At 31.4% G+C, this 22,187-nt stretch overlaps 1 protein-coding gene and 1 non-coding gene across 3 annotated transcripts; both read right to left on the reverse strand.

Moving 5' to 3' along the window:
* Positions 1-5,241: 5,241 nt before the first annotated feature.
* On the reverse strand, positions 5,242-9,118 carry LOC105794260 (agamous-like MADS-box protein AP1). Of its 2 annotated transcripts, none has more exons than XM_012623345.2 (8): positions 8,663-9,118; positions 7,285-7,363; positions 7,084-7,148; positions 6,849-6,948; positions 6,705-6,746; positions 6,568-6,609; positions 6,350-6,479; positions 5,242-5,467 (listed from the first exon to the last, which is right to left on the reverse strand). In XM_012623345.2, exons 1-7 carry the CDS (start codon positions 8,845-8,847, stop codon positions 6,357-6,359), a joined length of 636 nt encoding a protein of 211 aa, XP_012478799.2. In that variant the 5' UTR covers positions 8,848-9,118; the 3' UTR covers positions 5,242-5,467; positions 6,350-6,356. The 2 variants fall into 2 exon arrangements, with proteins under 2 accessions (XP_012478799.2, XP_012478798.2); XM_012623344.2 differs by having other exon boundaries at positions 6,350-6,462; positions 8,663-9,114.
* Positions 9,119-16,423: 7,305 nt separating this feature from the next.
* On the reverse strand, positions 16,424-16,530 carry LOC128040316 (small nucleolar RNA R71). The gene has a single exon (XR_008194972.1). It is a non-coding gene; the product is annotated as a small nucleolar RNA R71 (small nucleolar RNA).
* Between the last annotated feature and the right edge of the window lie 5,657 nt (positions 16,531-22,187).

The raw sequence follows: 22,187 nt of genomic DNA on the forward strand, positions 1-22,187 counted from the left end.
ATAAGTTGTATACCTAACCCACCAACTTTTGATTCATAATCTATTTGAACTCAAGTTTTTACATACCTCAAAGTATACGAGTCATATATACATAGTCCACCATCCACTCAGGATTAAGGTATGCCACACTATGAACGTCACAAGTGAATAAATCCATAAACAAATTTAGGATCTATTCTACTTTGGTCCTGTCTGATGTATTGTCAACCTAGTTAGTCACATCTATGCCCCTATCTTTTGGGAGTCATTTGCTTTGATGCCCAAGACAAAACATCTCCCCAATTGGACTTGATAGACATCATATTAGTCTTTCAATCGGTTTGCTCATTTCCAGTTAGACTAAGGACATGTTAAGGTTCATCTATTAATAAAAGTTATCTTTTCATATTACAATCTAACCACGTAATATTGCTTAGTTTTAGTTAAACATTAGATAACTAGTGAGATAATATTTGCTTCCATTTTGCTTTGCATGCAAAAACCATTGATGACAATATACAAAGGGTATTAATGTAATTGATGGATAATTTTATTAAAACAATTTGTTTGAAAAATATACAAGTATGCAAACAAATATACTACACTTAGGGCACTAGATCCAACAGATACACTGATGAGTGCTAGGATCATATTACTTCGATTATATATTGATGATCTAGGGTGGTTATATGGTGCGTTGATGGTTTGATCTGTATATCTGTCTTGAGTGTATGTCCAGTTAATATGGACTACAATATAAGCATTGGATTGATAATGATTCAATTTTTATGTGAATTAAATTAAATTACTTGAATATCTATGATTAAGTTTATCATTTTGGACATTTATGCCAACCAAACAATCGATAGCATGTGAAAGATCCTGCGATTTGCGTATTTATGATCCCTAGGGGCCAATGAGGTTATGAGCAAATCGATATATTCGATTTGGTAAAATGAGATAGAAATGTTATGAAAATTCTTGAGAAAATGCTTGTTAATGTATACTTGAGAAAATTAGTTAATTTATATACTTAATTTAATTATGCATTACTTTCAAATTATGCTAGCATCACTGAGCTTCTTTGCTCAGTGTATGGATTATTAGTTTTTCGTGTGCAAGCAACAATTAGGTCTCGGATTGATTGGGGAGTGTTAACAACATCCAGATCTCATACCTCAGCTCAACCCTACCTATGTAAAGTTTTGTTATGTTTTGTAGTTATAAAGGCATGTACCTAAGTTGGTTAAAGCAACGTTGTGAGCATTGTTAGGGTATTGATGTTTTGGTCATATTGTAATTTTTTACTATGATATTAGGTACATAACCTTATATGTTCTCATATGATGTTTAGTTATTGAAATGAATATGCTAGATAAGGATTAATTGCTTGCATGCCAAGTTAACCTAATTGGTGTTTGAAATTGATATCTTATGAGCATATAGTTGTCTTTAGATTTTGATGTACTTAGTTGAATCTTAATAATGTTTAAGACTTGTAATTTTAGTGTCAAAAGTCATAGGAGTGTAATGACATTATTTATGGTGACGTTAGGTACATTTTGGTAAGACTTATGCCAAAGTCCTCCGTCACAACATCACGACATACTTACCCTATATCATGATCTGGATGTTCCTTGTCGTGGCCACACTTAGTCTGAAAGGACGTTGCAATCTTCCCTAGCTTCGCATCGCAACCTAACTTGATGTTTCAATGTAAGTTCCTTAAAACGTACCGCAGGTTTACATCTACTTTCCTAAGCAGGCCTAGAATTGAAATGTGTTCAAAAACATTTTAAAAACTCTTTTAATTTAGTTTATTTTTTGTTGGGCCCTTATAATTGTTTAGAAATTTGTTTTGTATCATAAAGGAATATTAGATTGGGTCAAAGTTACTCCAGCAACGAATATGGAGTCTCATGCTTTGAGTTGGTGATCAAGTTGGGTGTGTGGTGTCACAAATGCCATGTCAATTTGTTATTCCACATATTACTCACTAAAAATCTAGTTAATGGATTAACTATTGCCATTCACGTCAAGACCGAAATTTCAAATTTTAAAAAGTATAGGGACTTAGATGATCTAATTGGAGAATATGGACTAAGTCTACAAATGTATGCATAATATAGGACTTCGTAATTGAGCTTAACCTAACGAATTTAATTCCTACTATTTAGGCCAGGATTAAATTTTCAAAATTTGAAAAGTATAGGGACTAAAATTGATAAAAATTAAATAACAAGAACTAAAACCACAACTTTTGCAAAGTACATGGACTAATAGTAGAATTTAACCTTTATTTTATGGCTAAAGGGTCTTTAAAGCCCTTGCACTTTACCCAAAGAATCAATTAAGCCCCTATACTTTTTTTTACACTAAATTGAGTCTTCAATCATTAAATTTTCAATCAATTAATCCCTTTATCCTTTAACTTTAATGGTTAACCGTTACAGAGTAAAGACAACAATTTTTCTAAGTTATTTTTTCCACATGGCATGCCAAGATTGTGCCAAGTGGTGAAAACTGATAATTTTAATTAAAATATTAAAATATAAAAATCAAAAAAATTTTATAGAATATCATAAAAATTATAAAAATATTTTTAAAAATAAAAAATATATAAAAGTAAAAATAATAGGAAATTATAAAATTCTTATAAATGAAAAATATAAATTATAAGAAATGGAAAAATATATTAATAAAATGAAATAATAAAAATTTTAAAATTGATATAAACTATGAAAAATAAAAGTTTATGAAAAAATTAAAATTTAGAAAATTATTTAAATTATTATAAAATATATATAGAAAAGTGCAAAAAAATAAAAATAGAAAATTACAGTAATATTATTAAAAATATTCAAAAAAATATAAAATTACAAAAAGTATATATAAAATATAAAAAATGTCTATAATTTTACATACAACCTCGATTATCATTTGTCTTCTCAACCCATTCCCCCTCCCCTTAGCTTACATCCCAAAACACTCCTCTATCATCAACAATAGACAAAGGGGGCTTCGGGTATATCCGCCGTGGATGAGCACAATAGACAAATGCAGGATCAAATAAATATTTGATAACTTTTAATAGGTGTTGTAGTGTTAACATGGTCGTGTGCGAATGGAAAAAATAGTTTTTTTTTTTAACTTTTTCCAAATATTTTTAAATATTTTATGCTTTTTATGTTTTTTATAATATTTTGTTAATTTTATTAAAACTTTTAATAATTTTTATAATTTTATATTTTATACAATTTTTTATATTTTCATAATTTATATATTTTTATAATTTATATTTATTTATAATATTTTTGTAATTTTTAATAAAATTTATAATTTATATAATTTTTTCAATTATAATAAATTTTACAATTTTCTATATTTTTATAATTTTTGCACTTTATAATTTTTATGTTTTTATGATTTTTCTTTAAAATGCCTATTTTTGTCATGTAGCACAATCTTGGCATGCCACGTGGCAAAAATAGCCTAGAAAATGGTTGTTGTTACTCTGTAACAGTTGACTATTAGCTTTAATGGTAAAAGGGCTTAATTGATTAAAGTGTTAACTTTAATGGTAAAAGGGCTTAATTGATTGAAATGTTATCATTCGAGGACTCAATTGAGTACAAAAGAAATAGTGGCTTAATTGATATTTTTGATAAAGTTTGCTTTAAAGACCCTTTAGCCTTATTTCTTACATTTTATGATTCTCTGTTATAGTTTCCAATTGGGGTAATGTAAAATTTAGCCGTTGAACTTGGTTACTTGTAACTAGTTGGTACTTAACCTTGGAAACTGTTAATCAAGTTGGTACCTTTTTAAGGTCTCTGGTTGGCACCATGAAGTTTTGCACTGGTGACCAATAAAATAGTGACATGTGTCTAAAAAAATTAAAAATATATATTTTTAGAATATTTAAAAAATATTATTTTTATTTCATTTGAATAATGAACCTGGATAAAGGAGTGTCTAGATTCAAATAAATACGGATAGTCATATGTCTAGGTTCATTCGATCATGCATTTTAGTAATTCGATATTTTCAAAAGATAATAATATAAAAATCCAGGTAATCTTTAAAATATAAATTTATAAAAAGTTATTAAAATTATTAGAAAACCATAAAAACGTAAAATTAAAAAATCATAAAAAATTCTAAAATACTTGATTTTTTTAAAGATCAAGTTTTTTATATTATCATTTTGTGTAATTATAAAATATTAAATTATTAAAATACAGGTTTAGAATGAACTTAAACAAATAGCTATAAATAAATCTAGATATCCATTTATTCATGTTTATCATTAATGTGAAATAAAATAAAAATCCTAAAATTTCTAAATTTTTAAAGATATATTTTTTTAATTTTTAGGACGTGTAACTATTTCATTGGCTGCCATTATAAAAGTTAAGAACGTCAATTAAATACTTAAAAATACCAATTTAATTAATAGTTTTCAAAGTCAAAAGTTAAATATTTGAGCAAGTAAAATGGGCATAGTATAAAATTTTAAGGTAAATATACATTAACCATTTTCATTTAGCACGGAAAAAGAAAAGTAGAAAAGTAATTTTATATTTCTTTAAAACAATTTCAGATAGTGAAACTCTTTTTCAAATATAATTATGAGTAAAATAATATTTCAACATCTGTCTAAAATACGGTCTACCATTATCCGGGATAAACTCCTCATTAGCTCTAAGAAACGATGGTCAACGGATGCTGAAATTGGATTTTCAATGGAAGCCAACATCTGATATTTAATAATGAAAACTCTGTTGGTGGGGGGGGGGTAAATATAAATTAATAAAATCATGCCTTTATTTATATTTTCAAGTTATAAATAAATAAATCTTGAAGATACAACGAAACTCAATAAATACCGATACTTTGTATTGACTAAACGGAAGATGGAAGGGAATAGAGAAATTTTTGTTTTGAGTTTTTGGTTTGTCTTGGTATCTCTTTTAAGTGAATGTTGAGTCCTATTTATAATAATTTTCGTTTCTCCTACAAATATAACTATCCAAATAGATAGTCACATCTTTTAATAATAAACATAATTATTCAATAGATATATATTTGAATAATTGTGATTCTTTGTTAATAATAACCTAACATAATTTTTATATTTAAAAGACATAAATTTTAATTAATAACCAAGAAATTCTTCCAAAATATTTCAACAAATACATTAATCATCCATATATATATATATATATATTAAATACTAAAAAGAACCATTAAACGCATGAGTTTCAAATAATTTATCTCTTTGGTCTAGCTTGCAGTAACGTTTTGATGTATGTCCATAATCACCCAAACCAAAACTAGATAAATAGCGAGAAGAGAAGCATTGTTATATTCAGCCAATTTTCATGCAGCAAAGCATCCGAGATGCCACGAATAGATAGGGTCGAGATCGACAGTGAGGTTAACTTCATTCCTCCTAACTTCTGTTGCTTCTTACTGGTATATGCCACTGCATTCGTTGTAAAAAAACTAGTTTACTTACAGTTTCTTATTCTGGTCGCTACTTTATAGACAATACTAAAATCAACCTAACTGATCAGTCTTCATCCGTCTACTTTATAAGAGACAAGATACAAGTCATTGGCTGACAACTGAAATAATTAACTAATACTAATAATCACCTTAGAGACAAGTTACCCTATTATCCGAATTCCAAGGTCCTATATCCTATATAAATGAGTCGTACATAAATGTCAAACCTTTTCTTTTTAAAAATAAAAACGTCCCATGATATTAGGGTTTTATATAGCAATAATAATAATAGAATGAATTACAAATTAATTATCAAAATAACGCAGTGTTGCTTACGGAATGGACAACACCAATACAAATTTACCTCAATAATTAAATCATTATAAAAATTTATAATAAAATATATTACAACAAGGGTGTCACATAACTTTTTTATTAATTTTATTATAAGTTTTAATAATTATGTAATGATTGAGGTATATTTTATCGTTGTCAACTCCATATGCAGTACTGCAATAAACTATAGAAAACATGCCATTTTACTCATGCTATTTTCATAATTTTTTTTGTAAAAAAAGGGGATGGCATTAAGCCCCAACTACTATGAGACAAATGGTTAAAGAATGAGATTAGATTCTAGAACGAATACCCAAAACATGAGAAATGAGCCTGGCCATTATATTAAAAAAGAAAAACCCTCCAAAAAAGGGATATGGACTAAACAAAATGAAGGTTCATATCAGAATTCAAATGTACTTTAAAGGACGCAAAAATGGTCATAATCTGTGTTTATAAGAGTTTACTTCCTAAACGATTATACTTAGATGAAGCATTACAGGAGTGATAAGGGATGTGTTACCCAATGTTCAAAGAGGGATGTGGGTGTGGCAGCACAAAGGATGATGTGTTGAGGCCATTGTCTTGTTGCCCCCACTGAGATTGCCGTGCAACTGTCTTCTCCCTCTCTTTGATCTACATGCAAAAACAGGCTATATAGTAATAAGTATTTACCATCTGTAGGAAGGAACTCTATACATATTCATTGATGATGAACATGGAAATAAGGGTAAATCACACCTGATTTGCTAGCATTGCGTTTTGCTCCTTTATTGCCTTTTCCTGCCATAGACCACAATTAGAGATGACGCATGAAAAAGGGTTTTCATTTTTCTCAATGATTATGAACGAGTCATTACGTTTTCAAAAGCCTTTACCTTTCTTTGAAGCTCGGATATTGACTCATTCAAGAGTTGGTTCTGCAATAGAGATACAATCGCATCACAATAACACAACAAGAAACAGTTGTAGCTATATGCTATAATTGGAAAAAAAAAAGACAATAAATAACTAAAGCATACTTTTCTGGCTCGAATGTGTTTAACAGCGGTATCAAGCTGCTGCTCCAAATTCTGCAGCTCCTTGAGACTCAATGGGTCTAAATCTTCTCCCATGTAGTGCCTGAGACGTAAGAAACTGATCAAACTAATGACATAACATAATACCCTAAAAGGAACTTGTAGGTGTAAAGGAAGGATAGCATCTCTCTTTCATTATGTAGATATTTAGCAAATGCAATTAACTTGAAGTATTTGCCTGTGATTTTTCTGCAAGAGCTCAACCTTAGCCTTAAGTCTGTTATACTCAACGGACCATTCGCCCTGCAAAGTTTGAAATTTTTGCCAATTGTTTAATTCACCTCATTCCTTTTGCAAAACTTAAAAGCTACGAAAGCACGTACACCCCAAGCCTTTTTTGTTGTCAAAATTCAATTGCTAACAGTGAAAAAAGGTCTACCTGTGATTCAGGCTCAGTAGCAACAAGATGCCTCTCAGCATAATAATGCCTTTCATAGCGTTCAAGGGTCTTCTCCATGCTGTTATAGGATAGACAAGTCAGGATCATGTACAATATTTTCATTTCCCTAGTAATCTTCTGTACCTCTATTATACTAGTTAAAGGCCTAAACCTAAACTGACGTCTTTTTGATGCCATAATTAAATAAAGAGTATATTAAATAAAGTAGACAAATTCTCACCTCTGTTTGTTTATTATTATGCTTTCAAGTGGGAATTTCTATATATTTTGTTGAAGGGTCTTTTATCTTTTCCTAGTTTTCATGGTTTTACAAAGAAATTTCACCAGCCATGTACCTTGAAATCTGTTCTACTTATCAGGAAATATTTTGGTGATTGCGAAATATATTCAAGATTCATAAATAGTTTTTCTTTTCCACCATTTTTTGTATTTTTTGGTTAAAGCACTTAAAATATATATACCATCGAAATGTATAATTCTGGATATCAAAGTTTGTAGCCAGTAGTTGTGGTTCTCCTCCGTAAAGAATCTTCAATATTTTCAAGTATAAAATCTAAAGATTCCTCTCTTTCTCCCCTCAAACGCTCCTTTTCAAACTAAAATAGTTCTTAGATCAGTGTTCAAAAAAGCCAGAGGATGTTTAGGTTATTAGAGCTGCTGAGGGAGAAGAGATAGAGAAAAGTATAGATTCTAGGGAATATATATACAATTGACTTTTATTTTATCAGAACAAATATTCTATAAAAAAATTCCACCAAAAATTATGGACATATAGCATAAGTTTCCCAGGATTTTACATTTTCGATAGCCAAGTACTTTTCAGTTCAAAGTTTTATTATGGATTCATATTTAATAAAATAATTCTAACCATCTGGTTCACTAACTATATATATATATATATATATATATTTATTTGGTGTAATAATAATTTAGTACATAAAAGGACATGTTTTGGATTTTCGCCTAATTGAGAAAGTTAGACCTGCAAACTAGAAGCTAAGAAGGAAACAAAAAAAGAGAGCAAATTTCTCTCCTTTTGTTTTTCCCATGTGTGAAAAACTTACATGGCCAATACTCCCCAAAACAGTTTCTATTCTTTTGTTATTTCATCCCTGAAATAGTGGAACAGTTATAATACTGATGTAATAATTGTGACGTTTAAAGGCGTCCTTTTGGCGAACCTGTTATGTCTTAATTCAACATGTTACAAGTCAATAACTTAATTGAAGGCTGTCCTTTTTTCTCTTACAAAGAAAACCTGTAAGGAAACATGTATCTTCAAAAGTTTGTGGAGAATTACAAGTAGTAATGAGATGTTGCACCAAATTGAAGGTTAAAGAAAGAGAAAAAGAAATACCAGGAATCAGTGGAGTATTCATAGAGCTTCCATTTATGAGAGAAGACAATCAAAGCGACTTCAGCATCACATAAGACTGAGAGTTCATGAGCTTTCTTGAACAACCCACTTCTCCTTTTGGAGAAAGTAACTTGCCTGTTAATCTTGTTCTCTATTCTCTTCAATTCAACCCTACCTCTCCCCATCTCTTTGAAAGCAAAGCACCCAAAATTCACAGCTTGGGGTTTCCTCTCTTGGTAAATGCGACTGAGAAAGATTAGATGTATATAGAAATGGAAATACAGGGAAATAGAAGTGGTTTTAGGGAAAGTGAGGTAAGTGGTATTTTAAGAATTAGCTGTCGAGTAGCCATTGGCTACTCTAACTGTTCTCTCGCTATAAAGGGTTATAGTTATAGATGCTAAAACCGTGTTCAGAACCCTGTACGGGGACCCCCACCCCCTCACCCTCGAAACATCATCCACCTCCCTGCTGATGCCAGACTTCTTTTATCCCCCTTAAATAATGCCACTAATTTTAAAGCGATTTGAATTCGCATGAAATAGCATTAATTATTTCGTTAAAAATTATTATGACTAAAGAATAATTTAGTCTATTTCAAAATAAACGAATTTATTTATCCTTTCAAGAAAGCAAATATGAACCATTATATCTTGTCCGGTTATTAATGTAATAAGAAGAGCAAATTTTTTATCACATATATATTACAATAGTTAATTATAAAATAATGTTTAATGATAAATTTGGTCACTAATATTTACATATTTTATCAAAATGGATCTAATTGTATTTTTGAACCCTTTTTTCATCAACCTTTAATCTTTTTTTTACAATTTGTTTTTTAACAGTTTTGATGAAAGTCTCGGTAAAAAAGTGAACAGGATTATGTGAAATTTCATATGTGAAATATTTTAATGAGATGTAATTTATTCTTTAGATAACCTAATAAGGTAATTACATGTAGAAAATAATAAAATAAATAATACATTAAATTTAAAATAACTATTAATTTAAAGAAAACAAACGTAATTATCCAAAAAAATTAACTCAAGAGAAAAACTTCTCGATAAACAAAGGTATGAAAGATTGAAACCTTTTGAAAGAAAATAAAGATTGAAACATTGAATTTATTCATTAAATCATTAGGAAAAACATATTGAAAAAAATAAAGGTTGATGGCAAAAAAAAAGCTCAAAAATACAATTAGGACTATTTTGACAAAACATGCAAACGTTAGTGGCCAAATTTATCATTAAGCCATAAAATAAAGAATAGCTAACAAATTTATGAAATTAGAAAGATGAGTAATAATTCTTGTAAAAAAGATATTTTCATAATAAGAGAATTTTACCTTCTCTTTGCTAAAATAAATCATGGAATGGCTAAATATTACCAATTGGGTTAGTTTTTACTAACTCATATACCATAACGTGTGCAAAAATAATATTTCTACCAAACATAGCATTAAAAGGGATATTAATTAAATAATAAGTGTTGATTATAGTCGTAAAGCACATTGTATTCTCAAGGATATAGGTTTAAACTTTGGAAACGACATTGTTGGAAGGTATAGTCACAAATATGGAATATGAACTGTAAAATAGAGATAAGAGATATAAAAAGAAGATGACATTAATTATTTTAATTATTTTTGTTAATAAAAGATAACATAGCAAATTATATATATCTATATAATATATATAAACATAAGCTTGGAGAAAACTTTGAATCAACAACAATATCATTTATTATTCATTATATTACTAAATTAACAAGATATAAAACGAAGTTTTTGTGTGTTTTTTAAATAGAGATTTTATTCAACTTTAATTATTAGTAATAAATGTTATTTTAAATTAATTATAATTTAAATAGTGTTACAATTATATACTAATAAAAATTAAGGATTACACTTTCATCCAATTAGCCTATGCTCAATCCTTTACAAACTGGTTATGAAGGTCATTGCAAATTGGTTCAAAGTTGTCTTTCCGAAGATTGTTGCTCTTGAGCAGGCCGGCTTTGTAGTAGGCAGGAATATTATTGATAACATTATTATTGCGCAAGAGGTTATCTACTCAATGAGGAGTAAGCAAAAGAATAAGAGATGGATGACTATTAAAATTGATCTAGAGTAAGCATATGATCGTGTGCGTTGGGAGTTCATTGACGCCTCTCTCTAGGCTACAGGTATTCCTAGTCTTCTCCATAATGTCATTATGTCAGCTACTTCGAGTTCTACCATATAGATCTTATGGAATGGGGTTCCAACTTATAAATTTCGACTGACAAGGGGTGTTTGCCAAGGATGTCCACCGTCCCTTTACTTGTTTATCTTGTGCATGGAGTGGCTGAGTCATAGTATTCGTTCGGCCATTGATTCTGGTAGTTGGTCTCTTATTCATCTATCTCGTACAGGTCTACCTTTATCACATCTCTTCTTTTCAAGTGACCTAATTCTCTTTGGGCAAGTGAAGGAACATCAAGCTAGGGTTATTAAAGGAGTCTTGGCTAAGTTCTCTGAGTTTCAGGTCACCAGATTAATATACGAAAAACTAACATCTTTTTTTTCCAAAAGGAGTGGATGGTGTCTTAGAGAAGTGTATAAGTAGTGTTTTCAGTTTCCAAGAAGTACAAAATCTGAGTTCCTATCTAGGAGTCCCCATCTTTCATGATAAGGTCACCAATAACACTCTGCGGTTTCTTATTGATAAGGTATGTAACAAATTTTTTAGTTAGGATGCTAGGCAACTTTCTTTAGCAGGTAGAGCCACTTTGGCATAGCTGGTTTTGATTTCGATACGGAGTTACTTCATACAGTCAATGATGACCCCTAAAGGCTTGTGTGATGATATTGAACACATGGATAGACAATTTATCTTAGGATCTTATAACGGTGCAAAAAAGATAGTCTTAGTGGGTTGGGTCTCAGTCTGCCAACCTAGATCCCATGAAGGTCATGGGTTGAGGCAATTGAGGGACCATAATACTTCTTTTATGATGAAGATAGGCTTTAACATTGTGTCCAATTCAAACGACCTTTGAATCTGTGTTCTCCGCTCGAAGTACGAGGTTTAAAGTAGATTGCCTGAGACTTTATCAAGAAGGCAGTGTTCTTTTTTATGGAGATCTCTCACTAAGGTATGGCCTCTTATTCGTGAGAATTACTTTGGCCTGTGGGAGATGGGAGAAGTATTAATTGTTGGCGAGATCCTTGGATTCCCAACTTCAGACCCTTGTTTAGACAGATTCCTTCTATTTCTAATCTTGATATGGATTGTCCTCTTAGTGATATGGCTACAAATGACAGTTCCTAGAATTTGGAATTCTTTCGACTATGGGTTTCTAAGTAGATCATTAGCAGGATAGTAGGGATTTTGTCTCCTCTTCCAGTATCTGGACCTAATAGAATCATTTAGGGCAGTACTTCGACTATTTTTTCCTAAAAACTGCTTATAAAAAGTTTTAGGAGGGATTTTAGAATTCGAAAGAGCTTGTTTGGCAACTCCTTTAGAAGTTTCAAGGTCCTCAAAGGGTTAGATTCTTCTTTCGGCTTGCTCTTAAACAACATTTGCTCATGAATGTGGAAAGGGTAAGGTGAGGAGTAGGTGACCTCAATGCTTGTGGAATTTATGGGCATGATTTTGAGAATGTGTTACATGTCCTAAGAGATTGCCATGCAGCTAGGGACATTTGGAATCAGCTTATTCCAGTAGGAAGGCTCTTTAGATTTTACTCTGGATCCTTCATGAGTGGATGATGAAAAATCTACACAACTAGCAGACTTTCAGGTAGGGTGGGGTTTTGGTCGTGCCTTTTCAGGATTATTTCTTGGTGCATCTGGAAAAACCATAATCTTTTTACTTTTCAGGGCATCTCTTGGAATACTAATGCAATCATCAAGGTGTCTTATAGTTGGGCATAGTAGTATGCTTTTGTATCCAAGTTGTTATCATTCAAGACACAAAAACTTATCACTAGTTCACCCTTGTCAAGTAAGTGGGAGCATTTAAATATAGACGGTTCTATTAGGATTGAGGCAACTTGGGAGGCTAGTGTGTGATTGTAATATAGGGTGGATTCTTGGTTTTAACAGATATCTAGAAAGTTGTACTGTGTTAGACGCCGAACTCTGGGACATCTTAGATGGATTGAAACTTATATTGGATCGGGGTTTTGATTCAAATAGATAGCCTTGAAGCTATTAATGTCATTCAGGATGATTCTTTTAGGAGTTCCAACTCCGCTTTAGTCAGGAGAAAAAATCAACTCTTAGCAACGGTAAGACATTGGAGAATAAAACATATTCCTTGAGAAGAACAGGATTATGGTTGATTGAGAATTCCCCGTGTGAGTGGTTCGTTTAATTTCTTACGTTTAACTTGCTCTTTCTTTTTCACCAAAAAAAAAAAAGAATTACCATTATGAATAGCATTTTGGACGTAAACAAATAAAATCTAAACAATATCACCAAAAATATTGTATTATTAACATTGGTAAGTTTGAAATGTCTCAAAAATAATGGATTATTAAGGTATTAATTTTTCAAAGAGGAAATTTCAAGCCATATTCAAATGGAAATGTCATCAAAGAGAGATGAAAGATCATCTTAATCGATGATGATATAAAATTATGATATTCTTTAATCCCATGTTTATTTAGTTTATTATAAATATTATACTAAAATTATTTTAAACTCACCCTTGTTAACTTTTCCCATCATTCTATTGCTTAATATAAAACTTTCACTTTATAATTGTACATTTTATTAATTTTAATTTTACTTTATGTTATTTTTCTAATTATTATATTTATAATTTTATAAAAAATCCAATTTACGTCTATAAATTCTTATTATTTGTTATTATAATTGTTTAGATATTTTGTAACTTCAAAATAACTAATTATATAATTAATTATATAAGAAGTCACTACGATATACTTTTTAAACATTGTATAAATATACTTTTTCTAATATTGTACAATTACTTGATTATGATTTGAAAGTCTTTATTTTGAAAATATTATTTTAATAATAATTATGAAATAAAATATTTTATTTAAAATACATGTGTAACTCTAGTATTATAAAATAAGGAACATTGCAATTTTGAAAATAATTGACTTCTAGCTAACTTCTAAGAGTTACATGTGTCCTAAATAAATGGTTGACTGTAATGCCCCAAATTATAGGGGTTAGATGAAATAAATATTTAAAAAATAATTTGGTCTTGATGGTTAGGTGTTTAATATAGTTTCTAGAGATCTTAGGTTTAAACCCCATCTCTCTCTTTTCTTTTTCTTTTTAATTTCAACAACCTAGGATAAAAAGCCACACTATAATAAATATTAAATGGAGTAGAAAATGAACAACTGTGGGTAGTAACTCAATGGTTAAGCATAATTTCTTTCTCCTTTCAATACCAAGTTTAAGTCATGTCAACCTCACCCCGTTTCTCTTTTATTTCAGAAAAAAGGGTAAATTACCCTGTTGCCCCTTAAAAGTTTAAAAACTTAGCTATTTAGTCCCCTTTTCCTAATTACATTAGGATTTTGTTTTATTTTCCAATCTAAATTAGAATTCCTCCCTCTTTTCTCTATATCTTCATCTTTTCTTTTCTTTTCTCCCTTTTTCTTTTCATTATATTTTAATCCATTGCTGAATAATTATTACCTTTCCCAAGTAAAAGTAAATCTCTATTAACTCGTTTTTCTATTGGATTCGAAATTGTTATTAGAAATATTCCAAATCCTAGCCAAGAATCGATAATGATAAGCTATAAAAGTAACATATTTTAAACCCATTATTAATGCATTTATGGATGATTAGTTATGCAAATTAGTGAATTTGATGCTCCTAATCCTTTAAATTCATATTTTTATACTTAGGAGAGCATTTGGGAGCAAAATAAGCAAAAAAGAGCAAAAATCAGACAAATAAAGCTATTTTCAGGATCCACACGGCCTGGAAATTTCCACATAGGCTGGCCACACACCAGTGTGAGCCACACGCGTTGGCCACACTCCCATGTGCTAGCCCGTGTCGATTTCGTACCCTGCTTCCCAAATACAAAGACAAATTCAATTTTTAGGCTTTCTGAGCATTCTAAAGTTTTTAAATACCAATTAGAAGAAGACTAGGGGTAATTAGAGGAGATCGAAGAAAACACTCGAAGAACACCATCGGAGCCAACTCAGAAGCGGATCTCCATCAAGATTGAAGATCTCCTTTTAATTTCTTTCGAAGTTTTATTAAGTTTCTTTATGTATTGTGGTTTTTCTAACTTTGAGATGTTTTCTTTCAGGATTATGAACTAATCCCCTAGAAACCTAAGGGAGATGAAACCTATGATGAATCCTATTATTTAATTTCTGTTTTACGCGATAAATACTTGATTTTTATTCTCGATTATGTATGCTTATTTCTTGTTTTAATATTTTTGGGATATTAATTCATGTTTAATGTGCTTATTTCAGTGGAGCAAAAGTCCCTGTTTAAGAGTAGATCTAGCATAATTGAGTGGAGTTGCATGCAATCCTAGAAATAGGATGACATAAATATGCCGGATTAGAGCCAAATCTAATAGGGGAATCCATAGATCAAGTTATTGTGACAATAGGGGTTTTAATTAGTAAGAAATTTCAATTAATCAACCTAGAGTCAGTTGTTCTTACTCTTGAAAGAGATATTAACATAATTTAAGGATTTCTACGGATCAAGTAACAAGTAAATAAATCATTTAATTCAGATTCATAATAATAGGTGAAGTCTAGGTGGATTCTTTCCCATGTATTGCCTATCTCATTGGTTATCTTCAATTATTTTCCTATTTCATTCTCTATTGCAATCTTAGTTAAATTAGTTTAGTAATTTTAGATTAAAACATAATCACTCCAATTTGTCGGCAAAATAATAAGAAGACGATAATTACTAGTACTCTTAGTCCTCGTGGATACGATATTCTCATAACTACACTATTGTTCGTTAAGTGCACTTGCCTCAGTCATATTTATGTTAGTTTAGTGACCATCAAGTTTTTGGCGCCGTTGCCAGGGACTAAAATATTAGGAACACTTTATTTTTATTAAGTTAGCCATTTTTATTTTTATTTAATTTAATTTTTAGCTTTAGTTTTTTCATTTTAATTTTTTTCTTTTATTTTCTTCTGGCAAGTTCCTTTAGTTTATGACTCGAAGAAACCCGTCGGGACCATTGTTATTTGATAGTGAAATTGAAAGTACAGCTCGTAGAAATCGTAGAGACGCAAGGAAAAGTCGACAGAATATAGTAGACAAATAAGATGACATTTTTATTACTGAGGAGATGGGTGATAACTAGAATAATCAGCTACCTCCTATAGTTGTTGCAAATCTTGCAAATCCAGATCCTGTTCCTCGTACTATGTACGATTATGCCAAACCCACTCTAACTAGGGCTGAACCGAGTATTGTGAGGCCCACCATTATTGCGAATAATTTCTAACTGAAGCTAAACACTATTCAGATGATACAACAATTTGTTCAGTTTGATGGTTTGCAAGACGAAGATCCAAATACTCATTTGGCTAATTTTCTGGAAGTTTGTGATGCTTTAAAGATAAATGATGTTTCTGACGATGCCATTCGCCTACGGTTATTCCCTTTCTCGTTAGGAACAAAGCTAAACAGTGGTTGAATTCTTTAACACGAGGTTCTATCACTACATGGGATTAAATGACCAATAAATTTCTATTGAAGTACTTCTTACCGGCTAAGACAGCTAAGTTGAGGAATGATATCTCTTTCTTCATTCAGATTGATTTAAAGACCCTATATGATGCATGAGAGAGGTATAAGGACTTATTGAGACGGTGCCCTCATCATGGGTTACCTTTATGGTTACAAGTTCAAGCCTTCTACAACGGTTTGAATCCCTCAACTAGACAGTTGATCGATGTAGTAGCTGGTGGTACACTTAACAATAAAACACCCGAAGTGGCTTATGAGTTTATAGAAGAGATGACATTGAATAATTATCAGTGGCAAGTTATAAGGACGAAGCCGATGAAAGCAGCCGGTGTTTATAACTTAGATGCAGTCACCATGTTATCAAATCAAGTAGAACAATTAAATAAGAAAATTGATGGTTTATATGTTTCTACACAGGTACATCCGGTGATGCAATGCAATTCTAATGGAGGAGGAATAAACAAACTAGAATATTTACCCTACGGTCTTAGCATAGAGAATAAAAAATCAATTGTATGGGTAATAATTGTAGGCCTCAAAATAACCCTTATAGTAACCACTATAATGCAGGTTGGAGAAACCATCCCAATTTCTCTTGGGGTGGTCAAGGAAATCAAAGAGCACAAGCCCCTCTAGGCTTCTAACAATAACCTTACCAGCAAAAGAAGAAGCCGAACCTTGAGAAAATGTTGACGAAGTTTATCTTGGTGTTAGAAACCCACTTTCAAAGCACTGAAGCAACACTTAAAAATCGACAAGCATTAATTCAAGGGCTCGAGAACCAAAACGGCCAACTTGCTAAGTTAATTTCAAAATGACCACAAGGTAGTTTGCCTAGCAATACCAAAACTAACCCAATGGAGCAACTTCATGCAATTATTATTCGAGATGAAGAAGGGTTAGTTGGATCTAAACAGAAACCGAGGCAAGAAATTGTGGTAAGTAACGGTAAGGTTGAGGTAAGCCAGAATGAGCAAAAGTCAGTTGCTACAGAATATAAACCTCGAGTGCCATATCCTAATGTGACGAAGAGAGACTATACAAACGAACAATTTGGTAAATTTCTTAAAATCCTAAAAAAAATTACATATTAACTTACCGTTTGTTGAAGACCTTTCGCAGATACCAAATTATGTCAAATTTTTAAAGGAACTTTTGGCAAACAAAAAGAAGTTAGATGATTCGTCGATTATGGAGCTAAATGCAGTTTGCTTGGCCATATTGCAAAATAAACTACCCAACAAATTGAAAGATCCAAGGAATTTTACTATTCCTTGCTTAATCTGTAGTTTGAATATTAATAATGCTTTAATTGATTTAGGGGCTAGTATTAATGTCATGTCCTATAAAATGTTTAAGCAATTAGGTTTTGGGGAACCCAAACAAACAAGGATGAGTATTCAATTAGCATATAGAACCATTAGATTTCCTAGGGGTATTATTGAAGATGTCCTTGTAAAAATTGATAAATTCATATTCCTTGTTGATTTTGTTATTTTAGACATGGATGAGGATAGTGGCGTACCTTTGATTCTAGGTTGACCCTTTTTAGCAACTGTTAGAACTATAATTGATGTTGGTACGGGTGAATTAGCACTTCAGGTAGGTGACGAAACGATTACTCTCCAAGCTCATGTCCATGGTCGTGTGAAGTCTGAGTTGAAATTTTTATCGCACACAGGCTAAAAAGGAACCACACAGGCGTATGACACGATCGTGTGGCCCAACACGGACCCTTACACGACCGTGTCACCTATTTAACAATTTGATCTCAATTATAACCAACTTTTCTGGCCTTTCTCCACAGCCTTAAGCTAAGCCCTATTACAAACTTTTAAAGACCTTTTGATTTGTGTATCATATTATTTTAGAGTGGTGGAGATTTGATTTTAAAGACCTCTTAAAGACCCTTTTCCCTTTTATTTTCGGTAAAAGGGTAAATTACCCTATATCCCATTAAAAGTTTAAAAACTTAGCTATTTAGTCCCCTTTTTCTAATTACATTAGGATTTTGTTTTATTAGAATTCCTCCCTCTTTTCTCTATATCATCATCTTTTCTTTCCTCCCCATTTTCTTTTCACCATATTTTAATCCATTGCTGAATAATTATTACCTTTCCTAAATCAAAGTCAATCTCCATTAACTCATTTTTCTATCAGATTTGAAATTGTTATTAGAAATTTCCAAATCCTAGCCAAGAATCGGTAATGATAAACTATAAAAGTAACATATTTTAATCCCATTCTTAATGCGTTTTTGGATGATTAATTATGCAAATTATTGAATTTGATGCTCCTAATCCTTTAAATTCATGTTTCCATACTTAGGAGAGCATTTGGGAGCGAAATTAGTGAAAAACGAGTCAAAATCAGACAAATAAAGTTGTTTTCAAGATCCACACGGCCTGGGCATTTCCACACGGGCCGGCCACACGCCCGTGTGCGCACACAAGCTGGCCACATGCCCATGTGCCAGCCCGTGTCGATTTCGTATGTTGCTTCCTAAATACACAGAAAAATTTAATTTTTAGGCTTTCTGAGCATTCTAAAGTCTATAAATACCAATTAGAAGAAAACCTAGGGGGTAATAAGAGAAGATCGAAGAAAACACTTGAAGAACACCGTCAGAGCCAACTTTGGAAGTGGATCTCTCTGAAGATTGAAGATCTCCTTTTAATTTCTTTAGAAGTTTTATTGAGTTTCTTTATGTCTTGTGGTTTTTCTGAATTTGAGATGTTTTCATTCAGGATTATGAACTAATCCCCTAGATACCTAGGCGAGATGAAACCTATGATGAATCATGTTATTTAATTTCTATTTTACGCGATAAATACTTGATTTTTGTTCTCAATTATGTATGTTTATTTCTTGTTTTAATATTTTTGGGATATTAATTCATGTTTAATGTGCTTATTTCAGTGGAGCAAAAGTCCCTGTTTCAAAGTAGATCTGGCATAATTGAGTGGAGTTGCATGCAATCTTAGAAATAGGACGACATAAATCTACCAGATTAGAGTCAAATCTAATAGGGGACTCCATAAATCGAGTTAGTGCAACAATAGGGGTTTTAATTAGAAAGAAATTTCAATTAATCAACCTAGAGTCAGTTGTTCTTACTCTCAAAAGAGATATTAACATAATTTAGGGATTTCTACGAATCAAGTAACAAGTGAAATAAATCGTTTAATTCATATTCATAATAATAGGTGAAGTCTAGGTGTATTCTTTCCTGGGTATTGCCTATCTCATTGGTTATCTTTGATTATTTTCCTATTTCATTCTCTGTTGCGTTCTTAGTTAAATTAGTTTAGTAATTTTAGATTAAAACACAATCACTCCAATTTGTCGGCTAAATAATAAAAAGACGGTAATTACTAGTACTCTTAGTCCTTGTGGATACGATATTCTCTACTCACCATAGCTATATTATTGTTCGATAGGTACGCTTGCCTTAGTCATATTTATAGATAGTTTAGTGACCATCAAGTAAGTACGCCTCAATCCTAATGTTTAGATCTTGAATCTTTAAAGAATTTCTATCTAACGATAATCTTGGGGTCGATTAAACTATCTTTCTTGATTTTTTATTAAAGCTTTCGACCATCTTGTTTTATCTTGAAATCAACCATTAATCCTAGTGTAATTGTCAGTTGAAGGACCCATTTTAGGTACCCCAGATCAAATTTAAACGAGAGGGACGTCACTCAGTCTCTCGGTGAAAGGTGTGTGCTCTTTTACAAGCGAATCGGGGCAAACCTATGCTTAGGGTAAGGCCACATGGTGGACCACACGGCTATGTCCCCCTGCAAATACTAAGATAGTTTGCTTCTCACACGAGCACAACCCTTCCACATGGTCTGCCACATGGGCATGTGGACCACACAACCTTGTGCCTTGGAAACCCTAATGTAGTTCATAAACCACACGACTGTGTATCCCTTTCATACTGCCTATAGCTTCTCACAGGGCTTGGTTAGACGACCATGTGTCCCTTGTTTCACAAATATTATAATTTTTCCCAGAATTTTTTAATTTGGTCAGATTAGTCCCTGATTGGCTCCCGAACTATTTTTAGTATTTAATTTATTCAATTAAGCCCTTGATAATATGAATAATGCTAGAATCCATTATCTAAATGACTGAAATAATATTATATTTATATATATTTGCATGAACTGTGAATAAATATGTTTAATGTATCTGTACTTGTGATTGTTTGTATAACATGCTTTATGATAATGCTAAGTTAGATCCTTGAAAAATATATGTTTTGGGCTACTGTATCGATTAGTTGAGAGCATAATTATTGTTTCCATATTTGATCTGATATAAGTATTTTATCCATTTCTGTTGCAATCTGTTATAAGTATGCCTTGTACTTTTCCTATTAAACTTATCTGTTACAAGCATATATTTGCTACCGTATTGTTCTGTTAAAAGCATAATTAAATACTACTGTATTTAACTATTTTAAGCATGCCTTATTGTATTGCATGGGGTGGGACGATTTGAACGGATGAAGTATTTGGCAGAGTATCTGCTCGACCAGTGGTTTATCCACAATGTATTTTAGGCGGCAGTCACCTGCTTAACCAGTAGTTTATCCACAATGTATCTTAGTTAACAGTTATCTGCTCGACCAGTGGTTTATCCATAATGTATTTTAGTCAGCAGTCACTTGCTCGACTAATGTTATATCCACAACATATTTTAGCAGCTTTTATCTGCACAGACGGATGGTTCATCCAGTAATATATTTATCATAAGTAGTTCATCTACAATGATCAGTGATTTATCCACAACATGGTGTAAAGGTAGAAGAGTTCTGAGGAACTCCTACTGTGGTGTGTAGGGATGGGGTAGGACATTTTTTACTTTTAATCCGAACTTGCATTGCATTCATAAGCAATTACATGGCTATGAACATTGAAATATTATGTTGATTAGTTGCTCTAAATTACAAATATTTTGCATTGCTCATTAATTGTGATTTGTTCTATGAGTTGATATTCTGCTTGACTTGTCTGCTATTTTTATGGGTCAACTTATGACGAAACTCACATTGACTTTCATAACTCACTCCCCCTTTTGTTTTTATCTTTACAGATAACCCACAAGGTTAGGATGCAGACGTGACATACGGAGGACTCAAAAATGTTTTTTTATAAAATATTATTAGGCTTATTTTTTTTTATAATTTTTGTTATTTTGGAACTATACCATTTTATTTATGTTTTGGAATGGGACTCATTTGGTGATACATGCACGAATGGAGTGAAATTTATTAAATTCCATTCATCGAAGTTGCCAATTTTCAAGTTTGGGAAATCATTAGACTTGACGAATTTTTGCATGGGTTCTAGACATTTCTTAGTTAAGATTTCTTCATAGAATTTGAAGATCTATATCTCAGCTTCGAAACGCACTTTGAATCACTTGATTTTAAGCTCAGTATCTCAAGTTATGATCATTTCAGTGAAGACTGCGCAAGTAGAATTTCTTGACGGGATTATGACAGGAATTACTAGTTTCGGGCTTTTATTTTGAATTTAAATCATATCGAGTTTGGGTTTTAGGCTTAATTTTTATCATATATGAGACCAGTATTGTATTTATCAACTTTAATTATTTTATTATTTCAATTTTTTATAATTATTAAGTATTTTAAGTTATTTAGTAGTTTTATGTCAACAAAAAAGTTTTTCAAACTACTTATTTAGGTTAACTAGAATTTTAGTATACTTAAGAGTTTTATTTAGATTTATTTAGCTAGCCTATATAAAGGCCATTGCATTGT

This window comes from Gossypium raimondii, chromosome 3, assembly GCF_025698545.1.
Source record: "Gossypium raimondii isolate GPD5lz chromosome 3, ASM2569854v1, whole genome shotgun sequence".
Classification (NCBI taxonomy): Eukaryota; Viridiplantae; Streptophyta; class Magnoliopsida; order Malvales; family Malvaceae; genus Gossypium; species Gossypium raimondii.

What these genes read in the sequence shown, in the direction of transcription:
- LOC105794260 (XM_012623344.2), bottom strand. Translation starts at nt 8,847, where the DNA reads ATGGGGAGAGGTAGGGTTGAATTGAAGAGAATAGAGAACAAGATTAAC. An exon ending in GAATACTCCACTGATTCCTG is followed by an intron (nt 7,364 to 8,662) that starts GTATTTCTTTTT and finishes ATCCTATAACAG; the next exon opens with CATGGAGAAGACCCTTGAAC. An exon ending in ACGCAATGCTAGCAAATCAG is followed by an intron (nt 6,463 to 6,567) that starts GTGTGATTTACC and finishes TTTTGCATGTAG; the next exon opens with ATCAAAGAGAGGGAGAAGAC.